Source organism: Arvicola amphibius, chromosome 6, assembly GCF_903992535.2.
Source record: "Arvicola amphibius chromosome 6, mArvAmp1.2, whole genome shotgun sequence".
NCBI classification, from domain to species: domain Eukaryota; kingdom Metazoa; phylum Chordata; class Mammalia; order Rodentia; family Cricetidae; genus Arvicola; species Arvicola amphibius.
The window spans coordinates 94,922,429-94,948,461 of NC_052052.2; the positions used below are offsets into that span (position 1 = coordinate 94,922,429).

The window sequence follows — 26,033 nt, forward strand, 5'->3', positions numbered from 1 at the left end:
GTAGTTTTGAAGGCTGGGTTGAAAGGGAGAGAAATCTGTTCAAGAGGAAAGGCTGGTCTCTGTGAGAGATGAAACTCCCTTGGGCCAGCTGGGATTGGTTGCAAGAATCACACAGAAAACGATGTACCACTTAGAAGTCTCCATGGCTGTAGTGGAGGAGGGAGGCTGAGAGAAGGGATGTGTGTGTGAGATGCAGGGATGTAATTGTGACTTGTGTTAATTGTTTTACAAGTTGGCCATGCTTTTTGCTTATAAAACAGCTTTGTGGCTTGGGAGGCCTGTAAGACATAGGAGGCTGAAGATATTCTCAACAGTCTTATGAAAGGCCTAAGACAGCTAAAATGAGCATCCCTAATGATGCTTGTTCTTAAGGCAAGAGAACTTGGACTTGCTTTGGGTTTATGTGTGTGTGTGGGGTGGGGAGGTTGGGTGCCGTAGACATCGTGTAGAGGCTAGAGGACAACTTCCGTGATATGGGTTCCACAGATGAAACTCAGGCCTTTATAACTTCAGTGCCCTCCTGAGCCATTTATCCAGGCCCCGCCCTGACTTTATGTACCTACCATCCTTTGCTGTGGATGGCAATTTCCCATCAGCCACACAGTAGATTGTACAGAAGCAGTGTGATCTCTTTCAGTGAGTAGAAAACTTGGCAGTGGAGCAAGACCTTCTGGACGATACTATGGTTCTGTTGCTCGCTTGCTGAGTAACCTGAGACATGCTGCTTTCTTTCTCTGTTTCTGTAAGTCTGACCTGACAGCAGGAGCACCTGCTTATTAGAATTGTGATTGCACTGTTAAAACGGACACCCGACCCGCAGATCCCACAACTCCATAAGAATCATTTTTTTAAAATAGATACTTGGAGCTTTTTCTCCTCTTCCTTTCTTTTAGAGCGATGGCAGTAATACTCACTCAGACTCCACCTTAATTTCGCTCCATCCAGTCCTCCCTGTAAGTCCTTAAAGAAAACTCCAGCCTGAGTATTTTCACATTTCAAAGTCAGCCCACAAGAGTGCTGCCATTTGATGCCCCACCCCCTTGGGTTTTTAGAAATATGTCTTTTCAGTCTCAGGTTAAGTAGCCACCAACTGATCAGATGCTTAAACTGGTGGCAGACTGCAAGTTTTCTGTGCCCATCAGCTTTCTTCTCCTTTGGTCTTATGGTCTGTAGGTTTCTGAAAGGGAAAAGATGGGAAGCAGAGAATAGGAGTCCTGCAATGGCTTGCTTTATGTGTCTGCTCAGCTGCATCAACCTGGAACCAAGGCCCAAAATGCAGTTTCTTAGTTTCACCAGTAACATTGAAGGTCACACACTTACTGACCCCTAAGCCTTTAGCAAAGGCACACATATACATTGTTGGAAAGGGCTCAGGAACTCAGTAGACAGGGAAAAGAGGTGAAGTGGGTGTGTGGAGAAGGCAAAGACATGGCAGTGGGCTGTGGTGTAATGGCAAGGCACGCATGGTGAGCAAACGGCGACAGACTATGAGTGGGAGAGATGCTCACACTTGCCTGTGTGCTGAGCTCCTTGGGATTTCACTCAGGCCAAGCAACAAAAACATGTACTTAACTATTATACTAACTTGAACAGTTGCTTTACTCTCATAGATATAAGCTTTCCTTCTTAAATTTTTTAAAAAAGTATTTATTTTAGGTGCTTTGTATGCATGTGCATACCTGAGCATTGTGTGTGTGTGTGTGTGTGTGTGTGTGTGCGTGTGCCAGAGGAGCCCAAAAGTGTCTAATGGCTAGACATTAGAATGCCAATGGCCAGAGTTCTAGGCAGTCGCAAGTCACCTGATGTGGCTGCTAGGAACAAATCTCTGGTCCTCGGCAAGAGCAGTACCCATTCTTACATGAAACCATCTCTCCAGGTGCAGTGTTCTCTTTGAAAACTGGGAAGATACATAGTATTATTATGAGTAGTTGTTTAAAATTTTTAGGAAAATCAATTTCATGTGCCAAGACAAAGATGCTAGTTTATGTGCACCTCAAATGTAAATGGATCGTCAAAATCATTAACTCCAAAGTTCTAAGTGAGGTTAGTTTGATACTATGTCCTTCTATCATCTGAACTTCATATTTAGAATTTGTCTGCAGGATGATTTTGTATGCAGGATTAAATTCTTGGTTTAGTTTTGTAGCATCAGAGAAATAGTATGCATATAATTAATATTTGTTACAAAATTGCATTTTTGTATTGATAAGGATGAATTTAAAAATTAAAAGAACCAATATGGAAAATTTAGTAATAAATAGTATCCTTAAGCTGTTAAGGGTATTAATTAGCTTGGAGATTCTCCCATTCTTCCTTTCTGGAAACACACACTCTGCCAATCTCTTCCCACTGCCAAGCATTAGCTTAAATGTCATATCCCAAGTTGCCAATGTGAATGGATCTCTGTTCATTTCTGTGTAGTTCTTGATGTAGTTTTATTAGTCCTGGATGTATTGATGTCTGTGTTTTGAAAATTGACTTGGGTGACTGACCCTATGGCAAGTTCTGTAGTCTAGGGCTTTTAAGTTATGCAATAAAATAGATTGTGGTATTGATAAACATGTGGATGTCTGTTTAAGGATTTGGATTCTTAATACTTGATACAAAGGTGAGATTATATTATTTTGAAAAGAATATAAAGGCACATAAGTCTCTGAGTTTAGTATTCAGACACAAATAAAACAGAAAAAAGTAAGAAGGAAAGAAAGAAAGAAAGAAAGAAAGAGAAGGGCACAGATAACATTCTGCTTAAAATTCAGACTTAACATCTAATTGTTTCTGTAATGAGTTCTATTTTAAATTCTTCACTGTTTTCCTTGTTTACTTGCAGTTCAATTTTAGCAAAGATTGGAAAGAATGGTACCTTGTTTTCTGTAATAGTTAAAGTCCACACCTCAATTTTTTTATTTTTTTCCTAACATCTCTTTTCATGGCTATGTTGAAGGTATATTTTTCTCTCCTGATGGTTCTTGGGGAACCTGAGCATAGGTGATATCAAGAGGGAGCCAAGCACCTGAGACCTGAAAACTGATGTGTTTAGAAGTCTCTCTTCCTAGTGGCATTGCTCTGTCTGGAGGTACTTAGATAATTAGTTTAAATTCTGCCATCATAGCTTACCAGTCACAGCGGGAACTTCCCAAAGTCTTGCTATAGTCAAGATTCCTTAGAAAACAGCCAGAAGTTTGTTTTTAAATAATAAAGCATTCTATATATTTATTAGAAAGTGATGGAAATCTGAGCCACTATGTGTGACACTCGTAATGTAAATGAAGTAACTTCATTACTTATTTCTGGAGCTTCATTTATTTGTAAAACAGTGGCGGTGGGTGGAAGGAGTAACATTCTATCTAAAAATCAACGCTTGTCTCCCCCCTCCAGTGGTCTCATAACTGGCAGGTATGTGCTTTGTTCTATGCTTGAGCGAGCAGTGACAGTCACGGCACTGCAGGGACCTCTCGGGAACAGTGAGTGTGAACAGGGAACTAGACGTCAGCTTGTGAACTGGGGATTGAAAATGGAACAGAATGTTGAGCATGTCTGTTCAGTTAGTGAGGCAGACAGTTGGAAGGTGAAAGATTTGACCCACATACGCCACTGGATTCTCTTCATTCGTGGATGTGCAAATGATGGAGGAGGTGTGAGGCAGGATCCAGCTGTATGTCAGCATTTGCTCCATGTATTTTTATACAATGCAGTTATTTTGTGTTAGTTGGTTAATGGTGGAAACGCTTTTGTTTCATGCACATCTTTTGGATCAGATCACATAGACAACCAAGGTTTAGAATGGAAACAACTTTATAGCACTCTGTTTATTATTATATTTAATATACTTATCAGAATGATGTGGGCAAGAGATTGACAATGATTTCTAAGAAATATGTATTTACTTGGACAAGGAAATGCCAGGTTCAGGAACAGATAAACTACCATTTCTCACGCCAACCTACACAATCTTTGCATTTGGTGTAACTGTGCGGCAACTCCCTGGCATACAAAGACAGTAGGAAATGTGTTGTGGGTGTTATTAGTTGTCAGCTTGACAGAGTCTGGAAACACCTGGGAGATGGGTCTCTGGGAATGCCTGTGGGGATTTTCTTCATTATGTTAATCAATATTTGGGAGACCAATCAAAATTGTGGGTGAGATCGATCTACGAGCAGAGGGTCTTGCACTGTATAAAATGGAGAAAGCGGGCTAAGGGGTGAGCATGTATTTATCCCTTGCTCTCTGCTGCTGTCCTGTGGATGATACATGAGCAGCTGTCTCTAGCGGCTGCCTCTGTGGCCTTCTTGCAGTGATGGACTGCAACTTGGAGCTGTGAGCTGGAAGAAATCCTTTCTTCTCCAAGTTGCCTTGGTTGTTGGCGTACTTCATCACAGTAATGAAAGAAACTCAGACAGGCTCTCTGGGGCAAAAGGCAGAGGACCTCCTTTCTCACTTACATAACAAGTTGGTTGAGGTTAGTGAACGGGGACAATTGATAGGAAACTTGGTGCCCGTCAGCTGGTTAGGGTTGCACAGCCACTGCCCATGAGCAGTCCCCGTAAAGTGGCCGAGCAGAAGAAAGCGGGGCTCGGAAAGGGAAGTGCAAGTGTGAACATGGCCGAGTAAGAAGGATCCTTGAGTGAATGGCAGTTCAAGTCGTCTAGGAAATTTAAACTCTTTCTATTTGTGCTGCTGTCTCTGACTTCAAGATGTAAAAACAAGCTAATTTAAAATCATTTTTTTCCTTTTGGAAGTGCTTAACAATTATTTAAAATCAATGTATCAGGCAGCACGAATATCAGAAAATTATTTTTAAATAGAACACACAGAAGGTACTTTTTGGGTGCTGTATTCCCATCAAAGCTTTACCAGCTCACTCTCAGGTATCACTGAAGAAGACCACCGCCCCAAATAGGACCATGAAAAGAGCAATTTTTCAATTCTGTTTAATAAGGACTACTGCAAGACAGAGCCTTAAGGCATGAGGATAAATGTGCTTTATGAACATATTACAAGAAAACGAAAATTACAGTATTTAAAAAACATTATAAAATTATAGAAATACAGTTTGTTTTGCCTTTGAAATATGTGCTTGATCTTTCTGCCAGCGTTCATCAAGAGCATGTGAGTATGAGTGGCTAAGGTGTTCTTTATCTATTCAGAGAGAGAACTGGTCCCCATATTCTTGTCTACAATATGCATCCATATCGTTATTTATCCATGAAAGAATAAGTCTAACTCTAAGCTGACAACCCTTCTCTTGTTGTCTAATGACCAAAGAAAGAAACATTTAGACTGAATATTGAACATACTTTTTCTGATGGATAGGTTGAGGAGTTAAAGCAGAAGAAAACTTAGACTGTCCGCAAGCAGATATAGAACGTTATAGAAAATCTGCTTCCTAAAACTTAGGCTTTGTACAATTGAGATATGGATGTTGCAGAAAGTATAGTTTTAAAATGAATCTTTGAACAAATGAAATATGGATAGTAACTGTATTCTTTATTTGGAATAATTCTCTCTGGAAAATCCGTTCAATTTCTGGTTCCAATGACCCATTTTCTAAGTATGGCAGACCTTAACAAATGTGTGCTCTCACTTCTAACTGATCCTGGGTTCCAGCGGTACAGAAATGGGAGTCAACATGTGAAACATTCATATTTTAAATGCATAATTCTCACGAGCAGAGTATTTGATGCCGGTTCATGCCTAATCACATTCATGACCAATATTCAAGTAGCACATTAAATTTTTCCTAAATGCCTCATTAAGCTTTATGGAGGAGGAATGAATATCAGGAATTTAAATTTTGTAACTATTCATTTGAAAGGTAGTTTTTATTTGATCTCTTAAACAAAAACCCAACGTGTTATTTTCCCTCTGAAATATGTGACTTAATTCAGTCTGTCCTTTTCCTTTATGGCAGGTTAAATATAAAGAGAAATTTGATCACGCACTGAGGGAGCAAAGCCACTGTTACAACCCACTGGACAGTGCTGCTTTCAGACAGCAGCAGCTCGCCACTGCCCTGGCAAGTGAAGTAAGTTGTAATCTACAGAAATTGCTCTCAATATCTTTTGAGTCTTGTTTTCCTAGAACTAACTGTGTTGTAATTACTGATATTTAATCAAGATCATGTAATTTCCAAGTAATTTGTAGTTGAAAACACTGAAGCATATTTTCCTGAAGCTTTTTCCCCCAGAAAAGTATATTATTATAATTTGCTATTAATGGTTACTGATTACTAATTAGTTAATAAGTAGGAACAGTGGTATGAATAAAATTATTATGTCTGATCAAGAGTAGAAATAGATTATAGAGTTTTGCAGGAAAGAGATGTGTGTTATCACAAATTACTAGGTAGGACAACAATTAACTCATAATTATAGCCACAAAATGGGGTTTATTATAAAGCACTACCTGTTACATGGGGGTTTGTCAGAAAGAATTTGTCATTAATTGTGCTGCTAAAGGTTTACAATTCTATTCAGTTTTGTTATGTTAAGTGCTGTCTTTGTAGATTCATTTTCATGTTTTTAAAAGTAAGAAGAATTCATTTGATAAGAAATGATATTTCAAATTCTTACTAGAGGGAGACATTGTATAAAAGCAAAAACATTGACAGACAGATCACCTTGCTATCCTTTAAATGTGCACAGACCCTTCCCACTCAGGAAAATTGAGAGGTTGTTCCCTGAGGCATCAGCTCAGCTCACCTCTTCTCCTTGGGTCTGGCTCATTTTTCATTTTCCTTAATGTTTAGTAAGTATTTATGGTCAATAACCTGCCTTGGTTTGTCTCTGCACGCTCAAGTGGGTGTTTTTGTCTTTCTGAACCTCCAGGGATGTCAGGATCATTCTTTTTCTGACTGATAAGATCTGAATGTATGCAGAGACGTTAAGCGAGTAGACAAGTTCATCTCAAAGGAAACTAGAACAGAGCCTCGCATGCTCAAGGCTGAGGGTCGGGTCGCCTGAATGTGATCCTATCCAATTATGTAGAATCCTGTTATGTCTTCAGTCTGTCTGTGCCTCAGTTTCCCCATCTGTCAAATAGTAATAAAACATTCAACAATTAGGGTGGTTGTAAAGATTGTTTCACATATACAAAGTGTTTTTAAAAGTGTTGTGCATACAGCTCATGTTTAATAAGCTTGATAATGATATTTGACTCTTATTACCATATTAAATTTAAACAACATAGGTTTACATAGCTACAGAATGTAAAGCTGCAGAATCTTAAAATTACAGTAAAGTAAAACTGAAGTAATTCTGTAGCTGCGTGGAAAGAATACAGCAATGATTCTCCTTATTTTCTAAAAGTAGAGTTTCTACTATAATTACATAAGTGTGTTAACACCACCGTTTTGGAATATATAAACGGTACAAGAAATTTAAATGTTTTCAAGTCCTTAAATAGACATTTTACTCATTCTGTAGTGAATCAGCACCATCTAGTGGCTACTTGTAAATCCTTCTGCACTAACAGGACCCTGAGTGTAAGGAGCGGGAAAAAGGCAATCAGGCCAACACAAACCTGTTTCCTTCTGCTAGATAGCATTTTGTTCCATGTTATTTTTGTAGGTGAAGTACAAGAAAGACGTTAAAACTATGCACGAGCCCGTTTCAGATCTCCCAAATTTGTTGTTTTTAGACCATGCTCTGAAAGCCAGCAAAATGCTCAGTGGAGTAAGTGAGCTGTCTGGTGGCCATTGTAGAGTAGATGTGTGTAGTTCTGAGATGCCAGTGTTCCTCTTGCTCCCAGGCTTACCTGCTTCATTAGATGCATTCGGTGTTGCTCCTCTCCAGCTGCTAACTCACTGCAAAGTAGCCACCTGCTTGTACAAATCCCACAGTCATGGCCCCTTTGAAAACGTTCTTTCCTTAGTTTACTCTTTACCCGTTGACAGTTTCGTCCATGCACGAAATCCATTTAGTTTTTTCACTCCGTATTACTCTATCTTGCCCCCCATCCATCTCCTTCTCAACCCCTTCTTGCCGACATGTGCCCCTCCTTTCATGTCTCTGTATGTGTTTGGCCCACTGAGCTTAACGAGGGCTGCCTGGAAGAGCAGGGGTGGAGGTTATTGGCTGGAGCATGGACAGTGGACATGGCTAGTCCAGTGAAGAAAGTGATGCCCAAAGTGGGCTCTTGCTAGCTCCTCACATGCCATGAGTACAAGCATACTTGCTGATAAGCGAGCATCCACTCTGTCTTCCTTCTTCCTATTTCTTTATCAGAATAAAGCCACTTGATGTTTATGCCTTGCAATCAGGGATCTTCTGTTATGAAAGCCACACCAGTTTATCATAAATGCAATGTCTTCAGTGGCAAACATTTGTCATGGCTTAAACTATATTTTCTCTGACAAGAAATCATGAAGGTGCTTATATTGCATGGCCACTAGGAGTTTAGTCCTGAGATGGATTCCACGTTATCTGCAAGTCAGCAATGAGGGCTTTATGTCCTGATGAAAACATTTGTGTTTACTATTCACATAGTAAGTTCCTCAGAACTGTAGCTTCTGGGACACTGTGTCCATGCTTAGTGCATCTGGATGCTGCCTTCACTAGTTCTTGTAAATGATGACCTTTGGTCCCCATTGGCTCCACTCTGTACGTATCCAGATCCCACATGCTATTTCTACACCTCTTTGAATAATAATCACCCATTCACTTAAAAGCATCCTAACTTACAGAATAACCCAGATCAGATGAAGAAATACATGTTGGGTAAGGTGTGAGGAAAAGCAAAGGTAGTCTTTTAAATAGCTGAGCCCATGGTCTTCAGTGGAAAGCCCCAAGACCGGATCTCTAAGCCTTAGTCATAGAGGAGCTCCAGTTGTTAGCGCTGGTAGACACCATTTGCTATTCGTATGTTTACTCTCTTGCAAGTTGTCTCCACCTGCCTTCTCAAGGTGCCCACTGCAAGTAAGTGCAGATTAGGTTTTAATTTACTTAAAAAGTGTTGGTCTTTGGGTCAGAAGCAGTATATTACTGCTTCCAGTGTTGGAGCCATGTTGACAGGCTCAGAATCCACCCTTGGTGTCTGGATGCTTACATTACATTGTCCTACCTTGTCCATTTCCACCCCTCCACCAACACACATACCCTAACCACACTGACACACGTACCCTAGCCACACCAACACACATACCCTAACCACACTGACACACATACCCTAACCACACTGACACACGTACCCTAACCACACTGACACACATACCCTAACCACACCGACACACATACCCTAACCACACCGACACACATACCCTAACCACACTGACACACGTACCCTAACCACACTGACACACATACCCTAACCACACTGACACACGTACCCTAACCACACTGACACACATACCCTAACCACACCGAAACACATACCCTAACCACACTGACACACATACCCTAACCACACTGACACACATACCCTAGCCACACACGTACCCTAACCACACTGACACACATACCCTAACCACACTGACACACGTACCCTAACCACACTGACACACGTACCCTAACCACACTGACACACGTACCCTAACCACACTGACACACATACCCTAACCACACCGACACACATACCCTAACCACACCGACACATCTGTGCTGGTTCCATGCTCTTCTCCATGATTCACTTGTTTTCCTGTCCTCTGCACCCTCTGCTTTCTTCAGTCTCCACTGTCCAGCTTTTGTCTTTCTGGCAGTGTTGACCCCAAACTGTACCCAATCTAGAGTCAGGCTAACTCTTCCAGGGACCTGGGGATTCATTTGTAAAAGAGGAAAAATAGAATCCTCTCACAGGCAAGATTTCTTTTCAAAATGCCAATGTTTGTTTTACAATGGAGAAAAAGAATCAGACTTTAATACACACAGTTTCTGTCATCTCCCAGCCCCCAACCAAGTCACGTTGCTCAGTTTATCCACAGTTCCCAGAGCTTAGCTCCCTGGTCTGTCTTAGTCTATATCACAGAAACGATTGCATGGGCCAGAGAGTTTGACTTTCTGCAAATGATTTACATATTAAAATTGTATGAGACTATATTGTTTTAAATTGGTTGTAGGTTAGAATAGTCTTCTTTTAAATATTCATATAAAGAGAATAGAAATTTTCTGGATGTAGAAGGTGACTGAATTTTATTAAAATATTGAAGAAGAAATTTTACAATAGATATTTTGCCAAAGTTCAGTGCTAGCTTGTTATAAATGGCTATTTTCTTAAACATCTCTAAATGTCTTGGTCTATATCACAATTTTTAAATTTTAATGTGTCATCTGTAGAGCAGAATGAGTAATTTTAAAACCTGTTCAGATCATAAATTGTTTGAGAAACACTTTGCTGTGGAAAATGGAGCTTTCAATTTTCTTTTTACATAAATTTAAAAATATATACTGTGTTATTCTACATAACTTCCACTAGGAGGCAACAGAGACTATTCAATACAGGAAACAAGCCCCTGTATTAGAAATTTCACTTGCAGATTAGAGTTCCAAGGATTCTATTTTAGCCCGTTTTTAGTATATATCCATTATTCCAAGTATATTTCCCTAGACTTCATTAGTTTTGGATTTTGATTCCATAATAGAACGTGTTCTGTCTTAATATATTAAAGTTATATTTATTTTATAAGCAGATATTATAAAAGAATATCTAAACAAAGTGCCAAGTTTTTTAATATTCAGGTTAGACTTTGCCATTTGCTTGAATTAGCTTTTATTTAGTTTTAATTTAAAATTCATAGAGGAATCCAAATTTAGTTGTTCTCCTCAGTCAAAATGTAATGTGGTGGACATTGTCAAGACTTCCCTTTGGTGCTTTCTAAACGTAGTTCACTCTGGTTAGAGTTCAGTGATACCTATCCTCGTTCCCTCAGTGCTGGAAGCCAGGCTCCCTCTGGAACTTTGTCCCTGGGAAACAGCAGCTCTGTGGCAGGTCACCAGCATCTCCCTTCTCTCTGTTCCTGATGCTAAGTGTTCTTCCCTTTCTCACTCCTGTACTCAGAGCATCTGCTAAGGTTCTCTGGCCACTTCTCGTAGGCTGCCCTTCAAAAGCTGCATCTACTTCCCTTCATTCTACACAGAATAATGTTTTTCCTGGAACCCATGGCAACTGATTTTACCTTTGTAGCTCTCTGTAGCCTTGCATCTCTGAGACTACTGTTTGCTTGTAGAAGTCTTTTCCAAGAAGGACTAATTACTAAGTGTCTGGTCTCTAGTGCTAGAAATCAAGAAGCAATCTTGTTTCACTGTTGCAGGTCTAGAGTAAAATATCATTCCTACTCATTCTGGTCTCTTCCAAATTTACCTTCTCATGTATGTCTAAATAGTAGACGTCCAATGTCTTCAACTCAAAAAATAATCAATGAATTGCACTCACATTCTTCAGATCCTCTTCTCGATGCTCCCATTCCTTCCTTGGAATTCTTAAATTAGTTCAATTATTTCTCAGCTTCTTTTGCTCCTTATCACTTCTATTCTTGCTCATAGCTAAGTCTTTTTCTGCTGCTGTGGTCCTAGTTACTAGCTTCCTTTCTCTCCTTTCTTTTTGTTTCTATCTCCTTATGGATGCAACTAAACACTATATATGTCCTAGGATAAGAAGCAGTGTCTATATTTCACCCCACCTTGCCCGCTCATGAACCACGGGACCCCATCATTAGCTTTTTATTACCACCCTGTGACTCTCCTTATCATGTTTACAATTACTCCCTGACTATTTCTCATGCTCTTCTCATGGCCTCCTACAGTGAGACCATCTGGTATTGCCCATGTATCTTAGCTCTAGAACTCCCTCCATGCTGGCTGCTGTAGACACAGGCTCTGTAACAGCACTGCCCCTCCTTCCTGCTGGCTTCTACATTCTTTGCTTTACTAAGAATTGCTGTGAGACACCCTCACTCTGTAGCGCAGGGTTGCTTGGAACTCACAGTAGTCCTCCTGCCTCAGCCTCCCAAGAGCTACCACAACCCAGTTATAGTCCCAAGTCTTAATTTTACTCTCCAATCTCTTTTACTCTGAACTAACTTTCACATTTGTTTTGCAGTGGGAATATAAAAAGGATTTTGAAGAGAACAAAGGGATGTATCACTTTGATGCCGAGGCCACTGAACACCTGCATCATAAAGGCAATGCCACCCTCCAGAGTCAGGTGAGCCCCCTGTGTGCTGCTACCCGACCATAGGGCTGCCTGCTGCTCAGTACCATGCTCTTGGAAGAGTGGAGCCTGAGAACATTAATTTTGCTTCAGGAAAAAAAAAATTCTTAGACTTCTATCTTTTGGGTCAGGGAGCTGCAACCATGTTTCAACTTAAAGTGGCTTCATAAGAATATGTTCTTTATATAATTAAAAAGTTTAAATCTAGGAACTAATTAAACTGTGATCAAATCTCATGATGATTTAAAATTTTACAGCGTGCTGATTTGACATTTTTGAGCTACGAAATTAATTTTCTGGGTATAGGTTTATTATAATTTCTCCATTTAATTATAAGTGTTATTGAAAAAGGAAAACATCCTTACTAATGTATTTTAAATTAATGTTTCTTCTAACTCTGAAACCCAAAAACCCTATGTATTCTGTTAAAAAAACTTAAAATTTTCTTTTTTCCTAGCACACTCTTTAAGTTCAGGATTTGTTTTTAAATTATTACTACAAGTTTAAATAGTTGCTAAAGATGCCATTTTTAGTATCTGTTAAGATAAACATTTACATGACGTTTAAATGTATTCTGTGGAACATAAATTCCACAATGATTTGAAAGTAAATTACTCTTCTTATGGGCTTCCCTTCCTCTCACTGTGATGAGGCAGTTCAAGAAGGAAAGGGCTCATTGGGTTTAGGGTTACAGCCCATCACTGCATGGGTGCCAAGGTGGTGGGGATTTGAAGCAGCTGGTTACACAACTACATCCATAGCAGAGAGCAATGGAGTAATGCACACATTCTTGTGCTCAGCTCACTTTCTCCTTTTTCACAGTCTAGGACAAAATCACCTACTTTTAGGCTGTCTCTTCCCACATCAATGAACATAAATGAAACAATTCCTTGCAGGCCAACCTGACCTAGAGAGTCTCTCATCAATATTCTAGAGTGCGTCCAGTTGATACTTCAAACCCCCTCTCCAAAGTTTGGAAACATAAATTTTGTCTTTAATTCTTTTTTCATTCCCTCCCTCTCTCTCTCTCTCTCTCTCTCTCTCTCTCTCTCTCTCTCTCTCTCTCTCTCTCTCTCTCCTTCCTTCTCCCTCCCTTTCCTCCTCTCTTCCCACTCTCTTTTTCTTCAAGAAAGGGCTGACCTAAGTTTGTGTGTAACTTGACTTGCAGCTCACCTCCTACCTCCGCCTTCCCAGCGGTGGGTTTACAGATGTGCACCCTTATGCTCACCATAAATTCTTATCTTCTTTTAATTTTCTTCCACAAAACTTTATTCTAATATAGTATGATATCATTTATGCAGCACTCTTGTTTATCAATTAAAATTTTCTACAACAAAACTATATCACAAATAGGTATTTCAAAATTTGTTTTTCTGTCATTACAAAATTCTAAGTACTGGAAATTTCCTTTGGGTTGAGCTTACTACTATTATCATTATACAACTTAAAAAATTTAACAATTACAAAGCTCAAGAATTAATGAAAATACATTTCTGAGTAAATTGGGTCATAATCAAAGCTCTATGAACTCAGTTAAAAATATTGCTAAAATTCAACCGTGATGATGGCTTACATACATTTTTTTTGAAATAGAAAATGCCAGGTTGGGGATATAGCACAGCATTAAGAGTCCTTGCTATACAAACATTAAGGATCTGAGCTCATCCCTAGATCACTAGAACCCAGGTCAAAAGCTAGAAGTAGTTACAGCTACCTGCCCCTGTAGTTGTAACATTGTGGTATGGGGGCAAAGAAGACAGAAGGATTTCTGGGAATTTCTAATTCCACATCCAGGTCTGTCTGTCTCAAGGATGTAAGAGAGAGGGTGATAGGACAGGACACCCCAATCCTCTTCTGACCTCTGTGACACAGTCACGGGTACCACACTTGCACACACAAACATGTGTGCACACCACACACATACACCACAGACACAAGCACATATGCATGCATACACAAAGAAAATAGAAAAACGAAACTTGAAGCGATGGAAAATTCCTTCCTTTTATAAATAGAATGGAGATAAAACTAATTTTAATTAAAACAAATACTTCACAATATAATATTAAATCATGGATAATGAAATACAAGGAAACCACATGTGTTTTATTAATATCTATGGGAAAACTTGGGAGTTCCTGGGATCATTTTCTCTCTTTTTACAGAAAGATTATCATATCTATTTTTAAAAGTTATTCACTATGTTTTGATAGACATGGAGACTATCACCGAGGTCTCTCTCCCCACTCCCCCTTCCTTCATTCTTCTCTGCCCCACATATGTACGATGTGAGTACAGACATAAATAAACCCATGTATTTATTAAATATGTTTGTATCCTACTTATCTGACAAAGTATTTTATTTGTTCTCTATATAACACATTTAGAGTCCCATGACACTACATTCCTTCTAGTTGGGCTAAAATAAATTTTTTTCCTTAATAATTTTTATATATAACCTCTTTCTTTCTCTTGTATGTCACTAACAGGAACTCATCTATCACCTTAAACTGCTGGAATAACTTGATATCACAAAAGAAGATGATTAGTTTTGGGTATATTTATTGTGTTTTGCTCTATAATTGGGCTTATGGTTGTTGTTATTGTTGTTATTATTGTTGTGATTTGAAACCAAGACCTTGCCCTTGCTAAGAATGGGCTCTGCCACTGAACTATGTATAGTCATTATTTTTATGTGCTTTTAATGTTTTTTTTTATGCAGGTAAAATACAGAGAAGAATATGAGAAGAATAAAGGGAAGTCCATGCTTGAGTTTGTTGAGACACCATCATATCAGGCTTCAAAGGAGGCTCAGAAGATGCAGAGTGAGGTAGGGGACTGGGTTTGTTGCCCAAAACTCAAGGATACTTGAAATTTTCTCATTTGAAAAGAATCAGCTGGTGATGAGTGGAGTCTACAGACAAGAGCACTGCTCTGTGGGGAAGGCTTGGAAACTGTATTCTAGACCCTTCATTGCTATTCAGGGCAGGCTATAGGACTCCTGTTCTAGACCCAGCTCAGCTCTGTAGAGGAGGTTCAAGGACCCCTGTTCTAGACTCAACACAGCTCTGCAGGGGAGGTTCAAGGACCCCTGTTCTAGACTCAACACAGCTCTTCAAGGAGGCCCAAGAACCTCATACTAGACTCAGTACAGCTCTGCAGTACAGGACCTGTGTTCTAGATCTAGCCTCTCCCTGCCAGAGGTTACTGAATTCTTCTGCCCCTTAGTTTACTGATCAACAACTATAACTAAATCAGACAAGCTCCTCTTTGCCCTCACAACCCATGGAAAAGCACTTACCACTTTTTCCAGATTGGCCATGACTATAAATCAACACCTTCAAACTGTTTTGATGTAAAACTGAGTATCTAAAATGAGTTGAAAAATGAAGATCTGGTTGCTTTTCTTTCCCTCCCCCTACAATGGTAAAAGAACCAGCAATTAACTAATTAAATCCTTATTTTGTGCCTGCCACCTTGCTAAGAGCCTCACCTACATCAGCTCATTTAGTCCTTAAGCAAATGGCTTGAGGAGAATGCAATCTATGCATTTGCAATGTGCTGAAGTAAACTATCTCAAATAAAGTCACATATCTGGTAGATGTCACCAGTGTTTTAGTACCTGGTCACAATCTTGGTACTTCCTTCCTTTGTCAATTTATTTAACTGACCCCCCCACCCAGGAAATACATGTATGTGTTTTGTTTACTTTGCTCTAAGAGAGGATAATGCTGCTATAGGCAGATACTCTTCAGTGTTGTGTGAATTAATTCAGCCAATAGCTTTTGAAGTACCGGCTCATTAGGACATGGGTACTTCAAAAGCCAAAAGAGTAAAACAACACACAACACACCAGATTATATTTTCCCTGACCAGTTGATCCCTTCATTTTCTTTCCACGTAGGTCCCCAGGCACAGTTTTTTCTGCAGTCAGTATCTACCCTCTGTGGTTACCAATGGGCTATTACTTTTGAGGGACAGAGACAATGACAAGTAGTGTCAGACAGTTGCAACTTAGTGTTATGTTTTCGCTTGCCATCTGCTTTGAGAAGCTATAATCCATCCTTTTGGGAAAAAAAGCCCTTCATACAATAAGACTGGACACACTTGGTTTAATTTTTTTCTTAAGTCAAAGAGGAGAGGGACATTATTTATCCTTCTTTCTCATATCTTCTTAAGTCTTTTATTGAATTTGATAAAGAACTGTCAGTACCTGTGGTGACTAAGTGAGATGTCTCCTTTAGGTGACTTGGCAGAGCTGGTAAACTTGGTCCAAGCTTAGAAGTCCACAAAAGCTCACCTTAAAGAGAATAAGCTATACTGGAACCTCATTTCTCCATTTAGACAACTGCATAGGAAGCATTTCTGGAGAGCCTTTCTACTGCACGATCATGTACCATTGCAGTGCTCCCTTTTATGTGAGATAATAATGGAATTTAATGGCTCTCCCATTTTGTAGGAAGTACATGGCCGCTGTTGCAGGTCTACAGCCCAGGGAGAGATTTTGACTTTCATGGTTCTCTGTAACAGTGTGTAAAACTCACAATTACCCCGTGGTCCCTCACATCATCCCCATTTCTCCTCCATGGACCCTCACAGGCACCCCACGGAAAATTGACAGCCTCTTCATGCCTCCTAAGCTGGCTAGCTCCTACCACTCTCTTCTAGCATCCTCAACCAGAGACAGGGACCCAGGGTGAAAACCCTTTATCATGCTGTTTCTTGGGATTATCTTAATTTTCTTGTATCCTGACTACTTAACTTTCCTCTCACCAACAGACCTATACCTACCTCATCATTTATGGTTAATATATTTCGAGGCCTCGTCTCTAAATTAGAAACAGTAGTAATTTGGAGAGTTGGGACTTTAGCACCTCATTCTCATGATAGACTCTCTCCTTTTCTTCACCCTATTTTCTCTTTCCCTCCTACTAGCAAGACAGATTGTCCCTTTAATTATAGCCACCAATGATTAGATTCCTTTTTTTTTAAATTTCCCTTCAGATTTTTTTCAGTCTTGCTTGCTCTCAGCAAGGCTTGATGAGAGTCAAGGCTTCCATTAGGGGAGTTCTTTGGGTCAGATTTATATTCTCAAGGCTAGAGAAATAAATGTCTGAAAATTTTAGATCAAGATGATGTACTAAAGTACCTTTGGATATAGAAAGAATAAAAACAGACCCGAAGAGAACCCCTGTATTAGCAGAGACTGCATATTCGTTTCCTGGCCACCCAGACTAGAATAATCACACAAAACTGTACTAATTACAACACTGGTTGGCTGATGACTCAGGCATATTTCTAGCTAGCTCTTGCATCTTAAATTAACCTGTTTCTATTAATCTAGTATCATCATAAGGCTGTGACCTATCATTAAGGTTTCAGTATCTCTATTCCTTGGCATCTACATGGCATCTGCACGATTTCACCTTCTTTCTCCCTGAATTCATTTAGTTTTCCTGCCTAGTTCTAATCTGCCTTGCCAAAGGCCAAAGAGGATTCTTTATTAACTAATGGTAATAAAACATATTCATAGCATACAGAGGGGAATCCCACATCAGCCCGTCTTAGAGTTGGCCTTTAAAACTAGTCTGGATTGTATTCCTTGAGGTACCGGATTGGAAAAGCCTGATTTCAAAGAAAGTCATTCATGTTTCTGTTCTAACCTTTAATCGTGTTTGTCTTGTTTCATCTAGTGCCTAGATATAGGATTAATCTGTGTTTTCTAGAAGAAATCTCTAAATATGACCTTGGGAAGTTCTTTGTTTCTGTTTTCACAAATGTGTCTCCTTATAGAGCCTAACAGAGGTTTCTGATTCTTTCGGGCTGAGCACTGGGCCCTTCCAATCTCAGCCATTCTTTCTCAATGTCGTACTGCAGTGATTTTCCTCCAGAAAAGCACCTTTTGAAGTGAAATAGCTAATGTAAATCAATGCAGACACACACTTTGTTTTACTCTATAAAGAATGCCTTATATTTATATTGGTGTAGAAATGTCAAATGTTAGCTTTTGGGTGTGTAGTCATTCTATACCAATTAGTTCTGCATGAAAAAAAAAACAATTTCTCATAATTGCTTTTTGTGTTTTTATGATTCTTTAAGTCAAAATGCTTTTAGTGAAGCCTCTTGATTGACATAGTGAACATCTATGTACTCCAGTTTTTCTCATAGTATTGTCATTATTGGTTGAGTGACTACATGTAAGACAAATGCTAAATGAGCAGGCGATGTGTTTCTCTTCATCTCCCTTCTGCTTTGGCAAATATACTTATTTGCAGAATCACTTTTCTTTGTAACAAATGCAAAATGAACCTAGAAATAGCTTTTCATTTTGCATGAATAACAATCTTAGGCACAATTCATCTATTTTATCATCTTTATGATGTATTTTGAATAAAATATTTGGCAAAATCTGGCTCCTGTTTACTGAATATTTCAGATGAATAGATATTTTGCCATTTGAAGAGATTTTCTTTATAATCTTAAAACATGGGTTATTATTGTTGGACAGGTTGGTTAGTGGTTAAGAATGCTTGATGCTTGCCGGGTGGTGGTGGCACATGCCTTTAATCCCAGCACTTGGGAGGCAGAGGCAGGCAGATCTCTTGTGAGTTCGAGACCAGCCTGGTCTACAAGAGCTAGCTCCAGGACAGGCTCTAAAGCTGCAGAGAAACCCTGTCTCGAAAAACCAAAAAAAAAAAAAAAAAAAAAAAAGAATGCTTGATGCTCTAGTGGAAAACTTAGGTTCAAAATCCGACACCCATGTGGCATCTTGCAAACATTTAACTTAAGTTCCAGTGAATTCAGTGTTCTCTTCTGGCCTCCATGGTACACATGTATATTGCAACCAAAATACTCATACACATAAAATAAAAATATATGAATCTTTACAAATAAAACATGGTTTTCATTAAATTTCAAGTGTGAAACTCAAATGCTGGAATTTGTAGTCATAATCAAAGATGTCAAAGCAGGCCTGAATGGCAAGGATTGTTATAGAGTTAGCTCTTCTCCAACAGGAGCGCCATAGGCATCTTCCATTCATTTCTCATGTGAACTCCAGACCTCACACTTGATGACTCAGTGCTCAATTATGGAATCCCAAGATCAAGCCATGAAGCAACAATACCACCCCTTCCTCATTCATTTGATTCCATTTCAATATTGGTTCTCCCAGGCTCACAAAAGACTGCCTTTGAGAAGGATAATGGGGTCTTGAGCATTTATACTTCTGGAGAGTTTCAATTGGCTTCTACACCACCAGATTTCCTTCTAGTGGATGAGCCAAACTTCCTTTGAGTGAAGTCATCAGATGATCCAATCAGAGAGCCTGTCTTATTCTTCCTATAAATGGAGCGATATTAATCACAGAATCTCAGTACCTTCACTATTCAGGAGAGGCTGCTTGGTGACTGTTCTTCATTGGTAGAATTGTCTTGCAGTAAGCCATGTGGCAGCAAATAAAGAAATAAAAATATGGGTTAATTTAAGTTGTAAGAGCTAGTTAGTAATAAGCCAAAGCCATCGGCCAGGCATTTATAATTAATATTAAGTCTCTGGGTGGTTATTTGGGAGCTGGCTGGTGAGATAGAATTGACCAGTGGTCCTGACAGAAAAACTCTGCCTACATTGTGTAAGTAATAAAACTGGAATTTTTGTTCTGTTGTTAAGAAGACTGCTTAATTTTGGTGTGTGGGGTTGTTCTTATTTATTTGCAAGCTTTTTGTAACAAAGTTTATTAAAAATAATAAAGATGGTAGAATTATATGAAAGACCACTAGTTTGTTTCTGAGACTGAATCCTTGTTCTCATGGTTTCCTTTCACTCCCTAGAGTTCCCTATATTGATTATGATGTGGTCTTATTTGACAGAAAGTTTACAAAGAAGATTTTGAGAAGGAGATTAAAGGGAGGTCCTCACTGGATTTAGACAAGACTCCTGCATTTCTACATGTGAAGTACATCACCAACCTGATGAGGGAGGTATGGCCTTTGTGTTTATATGAGATGTCACAAAGGAGGAAAAAAGACTCCAGAAGCATCTACTCAGCAGTTCTCTGCCAGCTGCATAGCTGAGGTGTGACTGCCTTATCCTGGTCTTCACTAACAGAGCTTTGCATTTTCTTATCGCAGGGAAGCGCAAGTTATTATGTTTGTTTGCTGTTGAAGGAAGAAATTCTCCATATGTTCTATAAAAACTTGAAAAGTTGTCTGCTTTTGTGTTGTGATTCTAGCTCAGAAGCTTTGTGGGTAGGGAGTTTTATAGCTTCATAGCAGCTGGCTCTTACAAAAAAAAATCACTAAATGAAGTCTTGATTCTCTCTCCCATACAACCATAGAGAATTATATATAATTTTATATTGTATAAGCCATAATATGTAATTTATTTTACTTGGGGAGAGGCAAATATATGCAGTACCCACTACCACAGATTTTGCAGTTGAGTTTTCAACATTTGGGGAAATCTCAGAGATTAGCACATCTGGTGTGCAAACACTAAGCCTTATGCTGGAACTAACTTTTAAGACCAAGCTGGCCTTGAGCTCGCAGAGATCCACTAGCCTCTGCCTCCTGAGTGCTGGGTTTAAAAGAATATACTACCATGCCTGGCTGAGAAAATCAGTTTTTTGACAACTTGATTCTCATAAATTTAGTATCATGAAACATATTCTACAACCAGCTTTAATTAAAAACAATGAATCCTAATTTGTAATTATCTGTTCACATGTTTATTTGTGTACCTAAGTGCAGTGTTGCGGAGGCCAGAAGTCTTCAGGTTGCCTAGAACTGAAGGTGTGAGCCACCCAAACTGGGACTCTAAGTCAGAATCTCTAGAGCAGTACCTGCTCTGAACTGCTGAGCCATCCCTTTAGCTTTTTGGGTAGTTTTCCAGTAGCAACACAACACTTGATAGCAGAAATGAGGTACTCGGGAAAGTCTGTGATTTATTCAAAAATTCTTTCTCTTCTACAGAGGGGAAAATTACAGAGTTAGCATGTGGAGCAGAAGAATTTATTGCTGTGCTTTGCTTTTATCTTCATAGAACTTTTCTTGAAATCTTAATTGAAGTTTAGCTGAAAATTGAGATATTAAATTTGTTGAATATTAAAATCCTTAACTTTAATAAATCAAGACATATGTGTATTTTAAAAATTAATCCATTTCCCCCAAGTGGCTCAAAGCTAACTTAGAGCTCTTCTAATTCTACTGTGATATTCTCATTTGAATGATTTTATGTTAATGTAATCTAGAATATAATGCATAAGTAGAATACAGAAAGAAAAGTGAAGTCCCATCTTATTCTAAATTTTTGAATCAAAAAACAATCCCTCTGAAAGAAATGTCTTAAGGCAGTGGAATGAATTGAAGCATGATTTCCATTTGGAGGCCTGTCATCATCAACTTTTCATAAGTAAGTGACAGCTGGCCTTTGCCATTTAAGTGACATCAGAAATTACTGGGATTCCCTAGAGCAGCCGTACAACTCCTGTAAGGATTCTCTTTTCCTGTGTGTTTGTTTGCTTTGTTTTCATCACTTCTTATTCTTGAAATTTTCTTTGAAACTGAGAACAAATGCATGGGAGAGCCCTGCTATTGCTCTGCATTTTAAAACCGTCTTCTTGGTGTGCACGTCAGAGCCGGATCTTGCGATCGTTTGCATGCAGATGACCAAGTGAGCCTAGTCTTTTCCTTTTATTCCTTTCTTCTTTCTTAATGGGGGAAAATATGACCCCCATCCTTTCAAAGGAAGCATGCAGAACAATAATGCTATGAGTTGCTATAATTAAAACAGCAAGATTCACTTAATAGCATTTGGACTTAGGATTTTGAATGTCTGAACTGGACAGGTAAAGAGGCCAGCAAAACTATTCATTGGATTGGGCAGCGTGGGGCTATTAGAACAAAATATCATAGACTGAGTGGTTTCAAATCAGACAGTTCTCTTTGTTCTAAAAACCAAACCAAAATCAAGGTGCTGGTGGATTTGGCTTCAGGTGAGAGCCCTGTTCTTGCTTGCCACTGGCTGCTTCCCGACTGTCACCACAGCAGAGGTAACAAAGGGTCTCTGTTCTCGTTTTCTAAGGAGCCTTTAGTCTCATCATGGGCCCTACCCTGTAACCTCATCAAACCCAATTACCTCCCAAAGGAGTAAAGGATGCAACACATGGTTTTAGAAGACTCACAAGTACTTCGTTCACAACGGTCAATCTTTTACTTAGATTTTACTACACAGAGATATCTAATGAAAAAAGCCATTTGGTTTCTTAATACAATTATACATTTCTACGTATAAGCCCTTAATTGTAAATGGATTCTGTGCTCTATACTTTATGGTTTTATATTGCCATTTAGAGTCTCCAAAGTATCACTTTATATTTTAAAATGTATGTTTTATGTAAGGCCTTTGGCTGCTCCAATATTTTGCCTGATTTTTCTCCATTGCCCTTTGGTGTTAATAGAACATTTATTTTATTTCCTTTTATCAAGATGGAAATGGAGACTGAGTTACTCAAAGGCTTCCTAAAGGTCACACGATCAAATTAGTAGCAAGGCTGTGCTACTTCATCAAGGTCATTTGACTGAAAGCTACTTCCAAGATCACACGCAGGCTTGACAAAGTCCCCTAAAGCCATTGTTTGGTCAGAAATCAGGCTAATTTAATGATTTATGAAGGGGGGCATGTGGCAGGACAGAAACTGCAGAATTAACTGGAGTCTGACCTCTTATTATCAAAGGGAGTTATAATTTTTATTGAGCAAAATAGTCATAAAATAAAACCTTGTTTGATGGAATAAGATCTTGTTTTATAATGGAAGTAAATAAGGAAATAAGCAGGTTTTCAGTAGGGAATAATTTATAAAGAAGGGTCTGCAAAGCAGCCATGTCTACTTAAACTATAGTGGCAAAGGCTGGGGTATAGCTCAGCTGGCAGGGTGCTTGCCTTCCCAGCACACACAAACCAGCTGAGACAGTCCATCCCTGGAACCCCGGCACTCTGGAGGGAGGGGGAGAGAGATTAGAACTTCCAGGTCGTATTTCTCTCTGTAGAGATTTCTAGGCCAGCCTGGGCTTTATGAGACTCTATCTAAAAAATAAAAAGAAGTGATATTAAGACAGATCTTTTAAAAACAGATCTTTCAAAAAAATACAAACTTAAAAATACCTCTGGCTACAGCAACCTTTGGCTTTGTATTCCTTTTTCAGTTCTTTTAGAAATTCACATTAAATAGATATTTCCAAAATTACTTCAAGCGAAAGAAGCATATTTATTCTTAAGATTTTCTCCAACACTTGAAGGGAAGATATCTTTTTAAAGAAGTTCAGTATGATGCCAAAAGATATTGGGAGAAAGGATGAAACACGGGCCAAAGTGGATGCCACTTAGAGTTTGATAGAGGAGAAAATTAAATGTCAATGGGAAAAGGCAGGAATGTTCAGCATCTAATTTTTTTCCTTCCTAGCAATATTTTTTCTGTCTGTGGTCTTGAGAAGACACGTACACTGGCATATGAGTTAAAGTAGTTGCTGACATATCCTCAAATGAAACATTCTATTCTTGTCTTCCAGAAAGAATATAAAAAAGATTTGGAAAATGAAATAAAAGGGAAAGGAATGGAACTTAGTTCAGAAGTTCTTGATATTCAGAGAGCAAAGAGGGCATCTGAAATGGTCAGCGAGGTGAGTGGATTTTGTCAGCTGGTCAGAATGAGAGCATTTTCAGCTTCTTTCCTTACCGTTGTAGCTTTCTCAAAGGTTCCATATGACACAACACGCATGCGTAGATGATACTGAACAGCCTTGTCATAGGCTTTTCCCAGGAAGCAAATCAAAGGTAACTTCTCTCTCACAATCTTTCTATATGCCGTGGGTGCAGAAAGTGGTCAGTTTAGAGAAATCTGCATCATAGGCAAGATACTCCTGTGAGATTTGGCTTGCTTTTGGAAGGGAAGTAAAAGGTCCTCAAGGAGGCGGGTGTGGCCTCCTGTCCTGGAAGCAGCTGCAATTGAGCAGCTTGTGCTGTTTTGCTCTTTAAGCAAAACACGTTTCTAGTCTTCAGCTGGTCGCTAAATAGTTCTGTATGGAGGGAAAGTGGTTGTTTCTCATTACACACGAACTTTATAAGACGAAATGAAGTGTCCGAGACGTAGTTTCAGCCTCCCAGTCCGTGTATTGTCATGGCTTTGCTGTAACATCGTGGCTTTGATGAGACCCTTTCTGGTTAAAAAGCTTCACATGCACCCAGGAACCTTCCTTCAGGAACCCGGCACACTCATGGCCTCCGGCACCTGGTGAGAGACCTGGCTGCCTCTACTTTGGTCTCACCCCCACCCACTCTGACCTAAGAACCCTGCTATAGGTGCCTGACTGTATTGGCTGCCAATGCCTGGTAAGAAACCCAGTCTCTTCTGCTTCAGGACTCTCCACCCTGGTTCAATTCTCCAATGAAAAGACACAGACAAGCCCGTAGAATTAGAAAATAGTGTCTACCTTTTTGTTGTCTACAAGAAATAGACCTCTCTTTCTTGACTAGAGTGAAAGATGAAAAAAAATAATCCACTTTTTGGGCCTGGGTTACCTCACTCAGGATGGTGTTTTCTATTTCCCTCCATTTGCATGCAAAATTCAAGATGTCATTGTTTTTTACCGCTGAGTAGTATTCTAGCATGTATATATTCCACACTTTCTTCAACCATTCTTCCACTGAAGGGCATCTAGGTTGTTTCCAGGTTCTGGCTATTACAAATAATGCTGCTATAAACATAGTTGAACAGATGCTTTTGTAATATGATTGGGCATCTCTTGGGTAAATTCCCAAGAGTGGGATTGCTGGGTCCTGGGGTAGGTAGACCACCAAGTCCAGTTGGAATAGAACTGATGGAACAGGGGACCAAACCGGGCTCTCTGAATGTGGCTGATGGTGGAGGAGGACTGAGAAACCAAGGACAACGGCAATGAATGTGAACTCTACAGCATGGACGGGCTCACTGTGAGCCTTAACCTTCACCTGGTGATGGATGGAGATAGAGACAGAGCCCCACATTGGAGCACCGGACTGAGCTCCCAAAGTTCTGATGAGGAGCGGAAGGAGAGAGATCATGAGAAAGAAAGTCAGAACCATGAGGGATGCGTTCACCCACTGAGACGGCAGGACAGAACTAATGGGAGACCACCAAGTCCACTTGGAATGTGACTGATGGAACATGCGACCAAATCGGACTCTCTGAGGGTGGCTGATGGTGGAGGCTGACCGAGGAGCCAAGGACAATGGCGATGGGCTTGGTCTCTACGACATGGACGGGCTCTGTGTGAGCCTTGTCAGTTTGGTTGCTCACCTTCCTGGACCTGGGGGGAGTTGGGAGGACCTTGGACTCAACATAGTGTAGAGAACCCTGATGGCTGTTTGTCCTCAAGAGGGAGGGAGTGGGGGTGTGGGTGGAGGGGAGGGGAGGGAAGGGGGAGGAGGAGGGGAGGAGATGGCAATTTTTAATAAAAAATAAATAAACTGGAAAAAAACAAAAAAAAAACCAAAAAAAAAACAACAACAAAAAAAAAAAAGAAAAAAAATAATCCAAGCAAATGGGACTGGAAACCAGGAGACCTAGCTGTTCTGAACTAACACAGATGATCTCAAACCCAAGCTAATCCCAAGAGACAAAGGTCACTTCATTCTGCTCCAACAAGAGGACATTATAATTCTACACACAAGTGGCTGCACGCAATTTCATAAAGCAAACACTGCTAGGCATTAAGTTACAGATTAACCCTGACATAGTTACAGTAGTGACTTCAATATGTATTTTCCCCAATGGACAGAATATAATCAGAGAAACACTTGGCGCTAAACGGCATCATAGGTCAAATGACCCTGATAGATATTCACAGAACATTCTTTCC

The 26,033-nt window shown here is 39.6% G+C and overlaps 1 protein-coding gene across 3 annotated transcripts in view; it reads left to right on the forward strand.

Annotated features, from left to right (window-relative positions):
- The window catches only part of Nebl (nebulette), a 348,833-nt gene that overhangs the window by 276,909 nt on the left and 45,891 nt on the right, over positions 1 to 26,033 (forward strand). The window contains exons 13-17 of one of the 3 annotated variants that reach the window (XM_038334492.1): positions 5,912 to 6,025; positions 12,031 to 12,135; positions 14,864 to 14,971; positions 20,010 to 20,120; positions 23,706 to 23,816. The exons of the other annotated variants lie outside the window; for them this stretch is intronic. Coding sequence (XP_038190420.1) covers positions 5,912 to 6,025; positions 12,031 to 12,135; positions 14,864 to 14,971; positions 20,010 to 20,120; positions 23,706 to 23,816 — 549 coding nt within the window. The remainder of the gene's footprint in view (positions 1 to 5,911; positions 6,026 to 12,030; positions 12,136 to 14,863; positions 14,972 to 20,009; positions 20,121 to 23,705; positions 23,817 to 26,033) is intronic. 3 annotated transcript variants of the gene reach the window in all.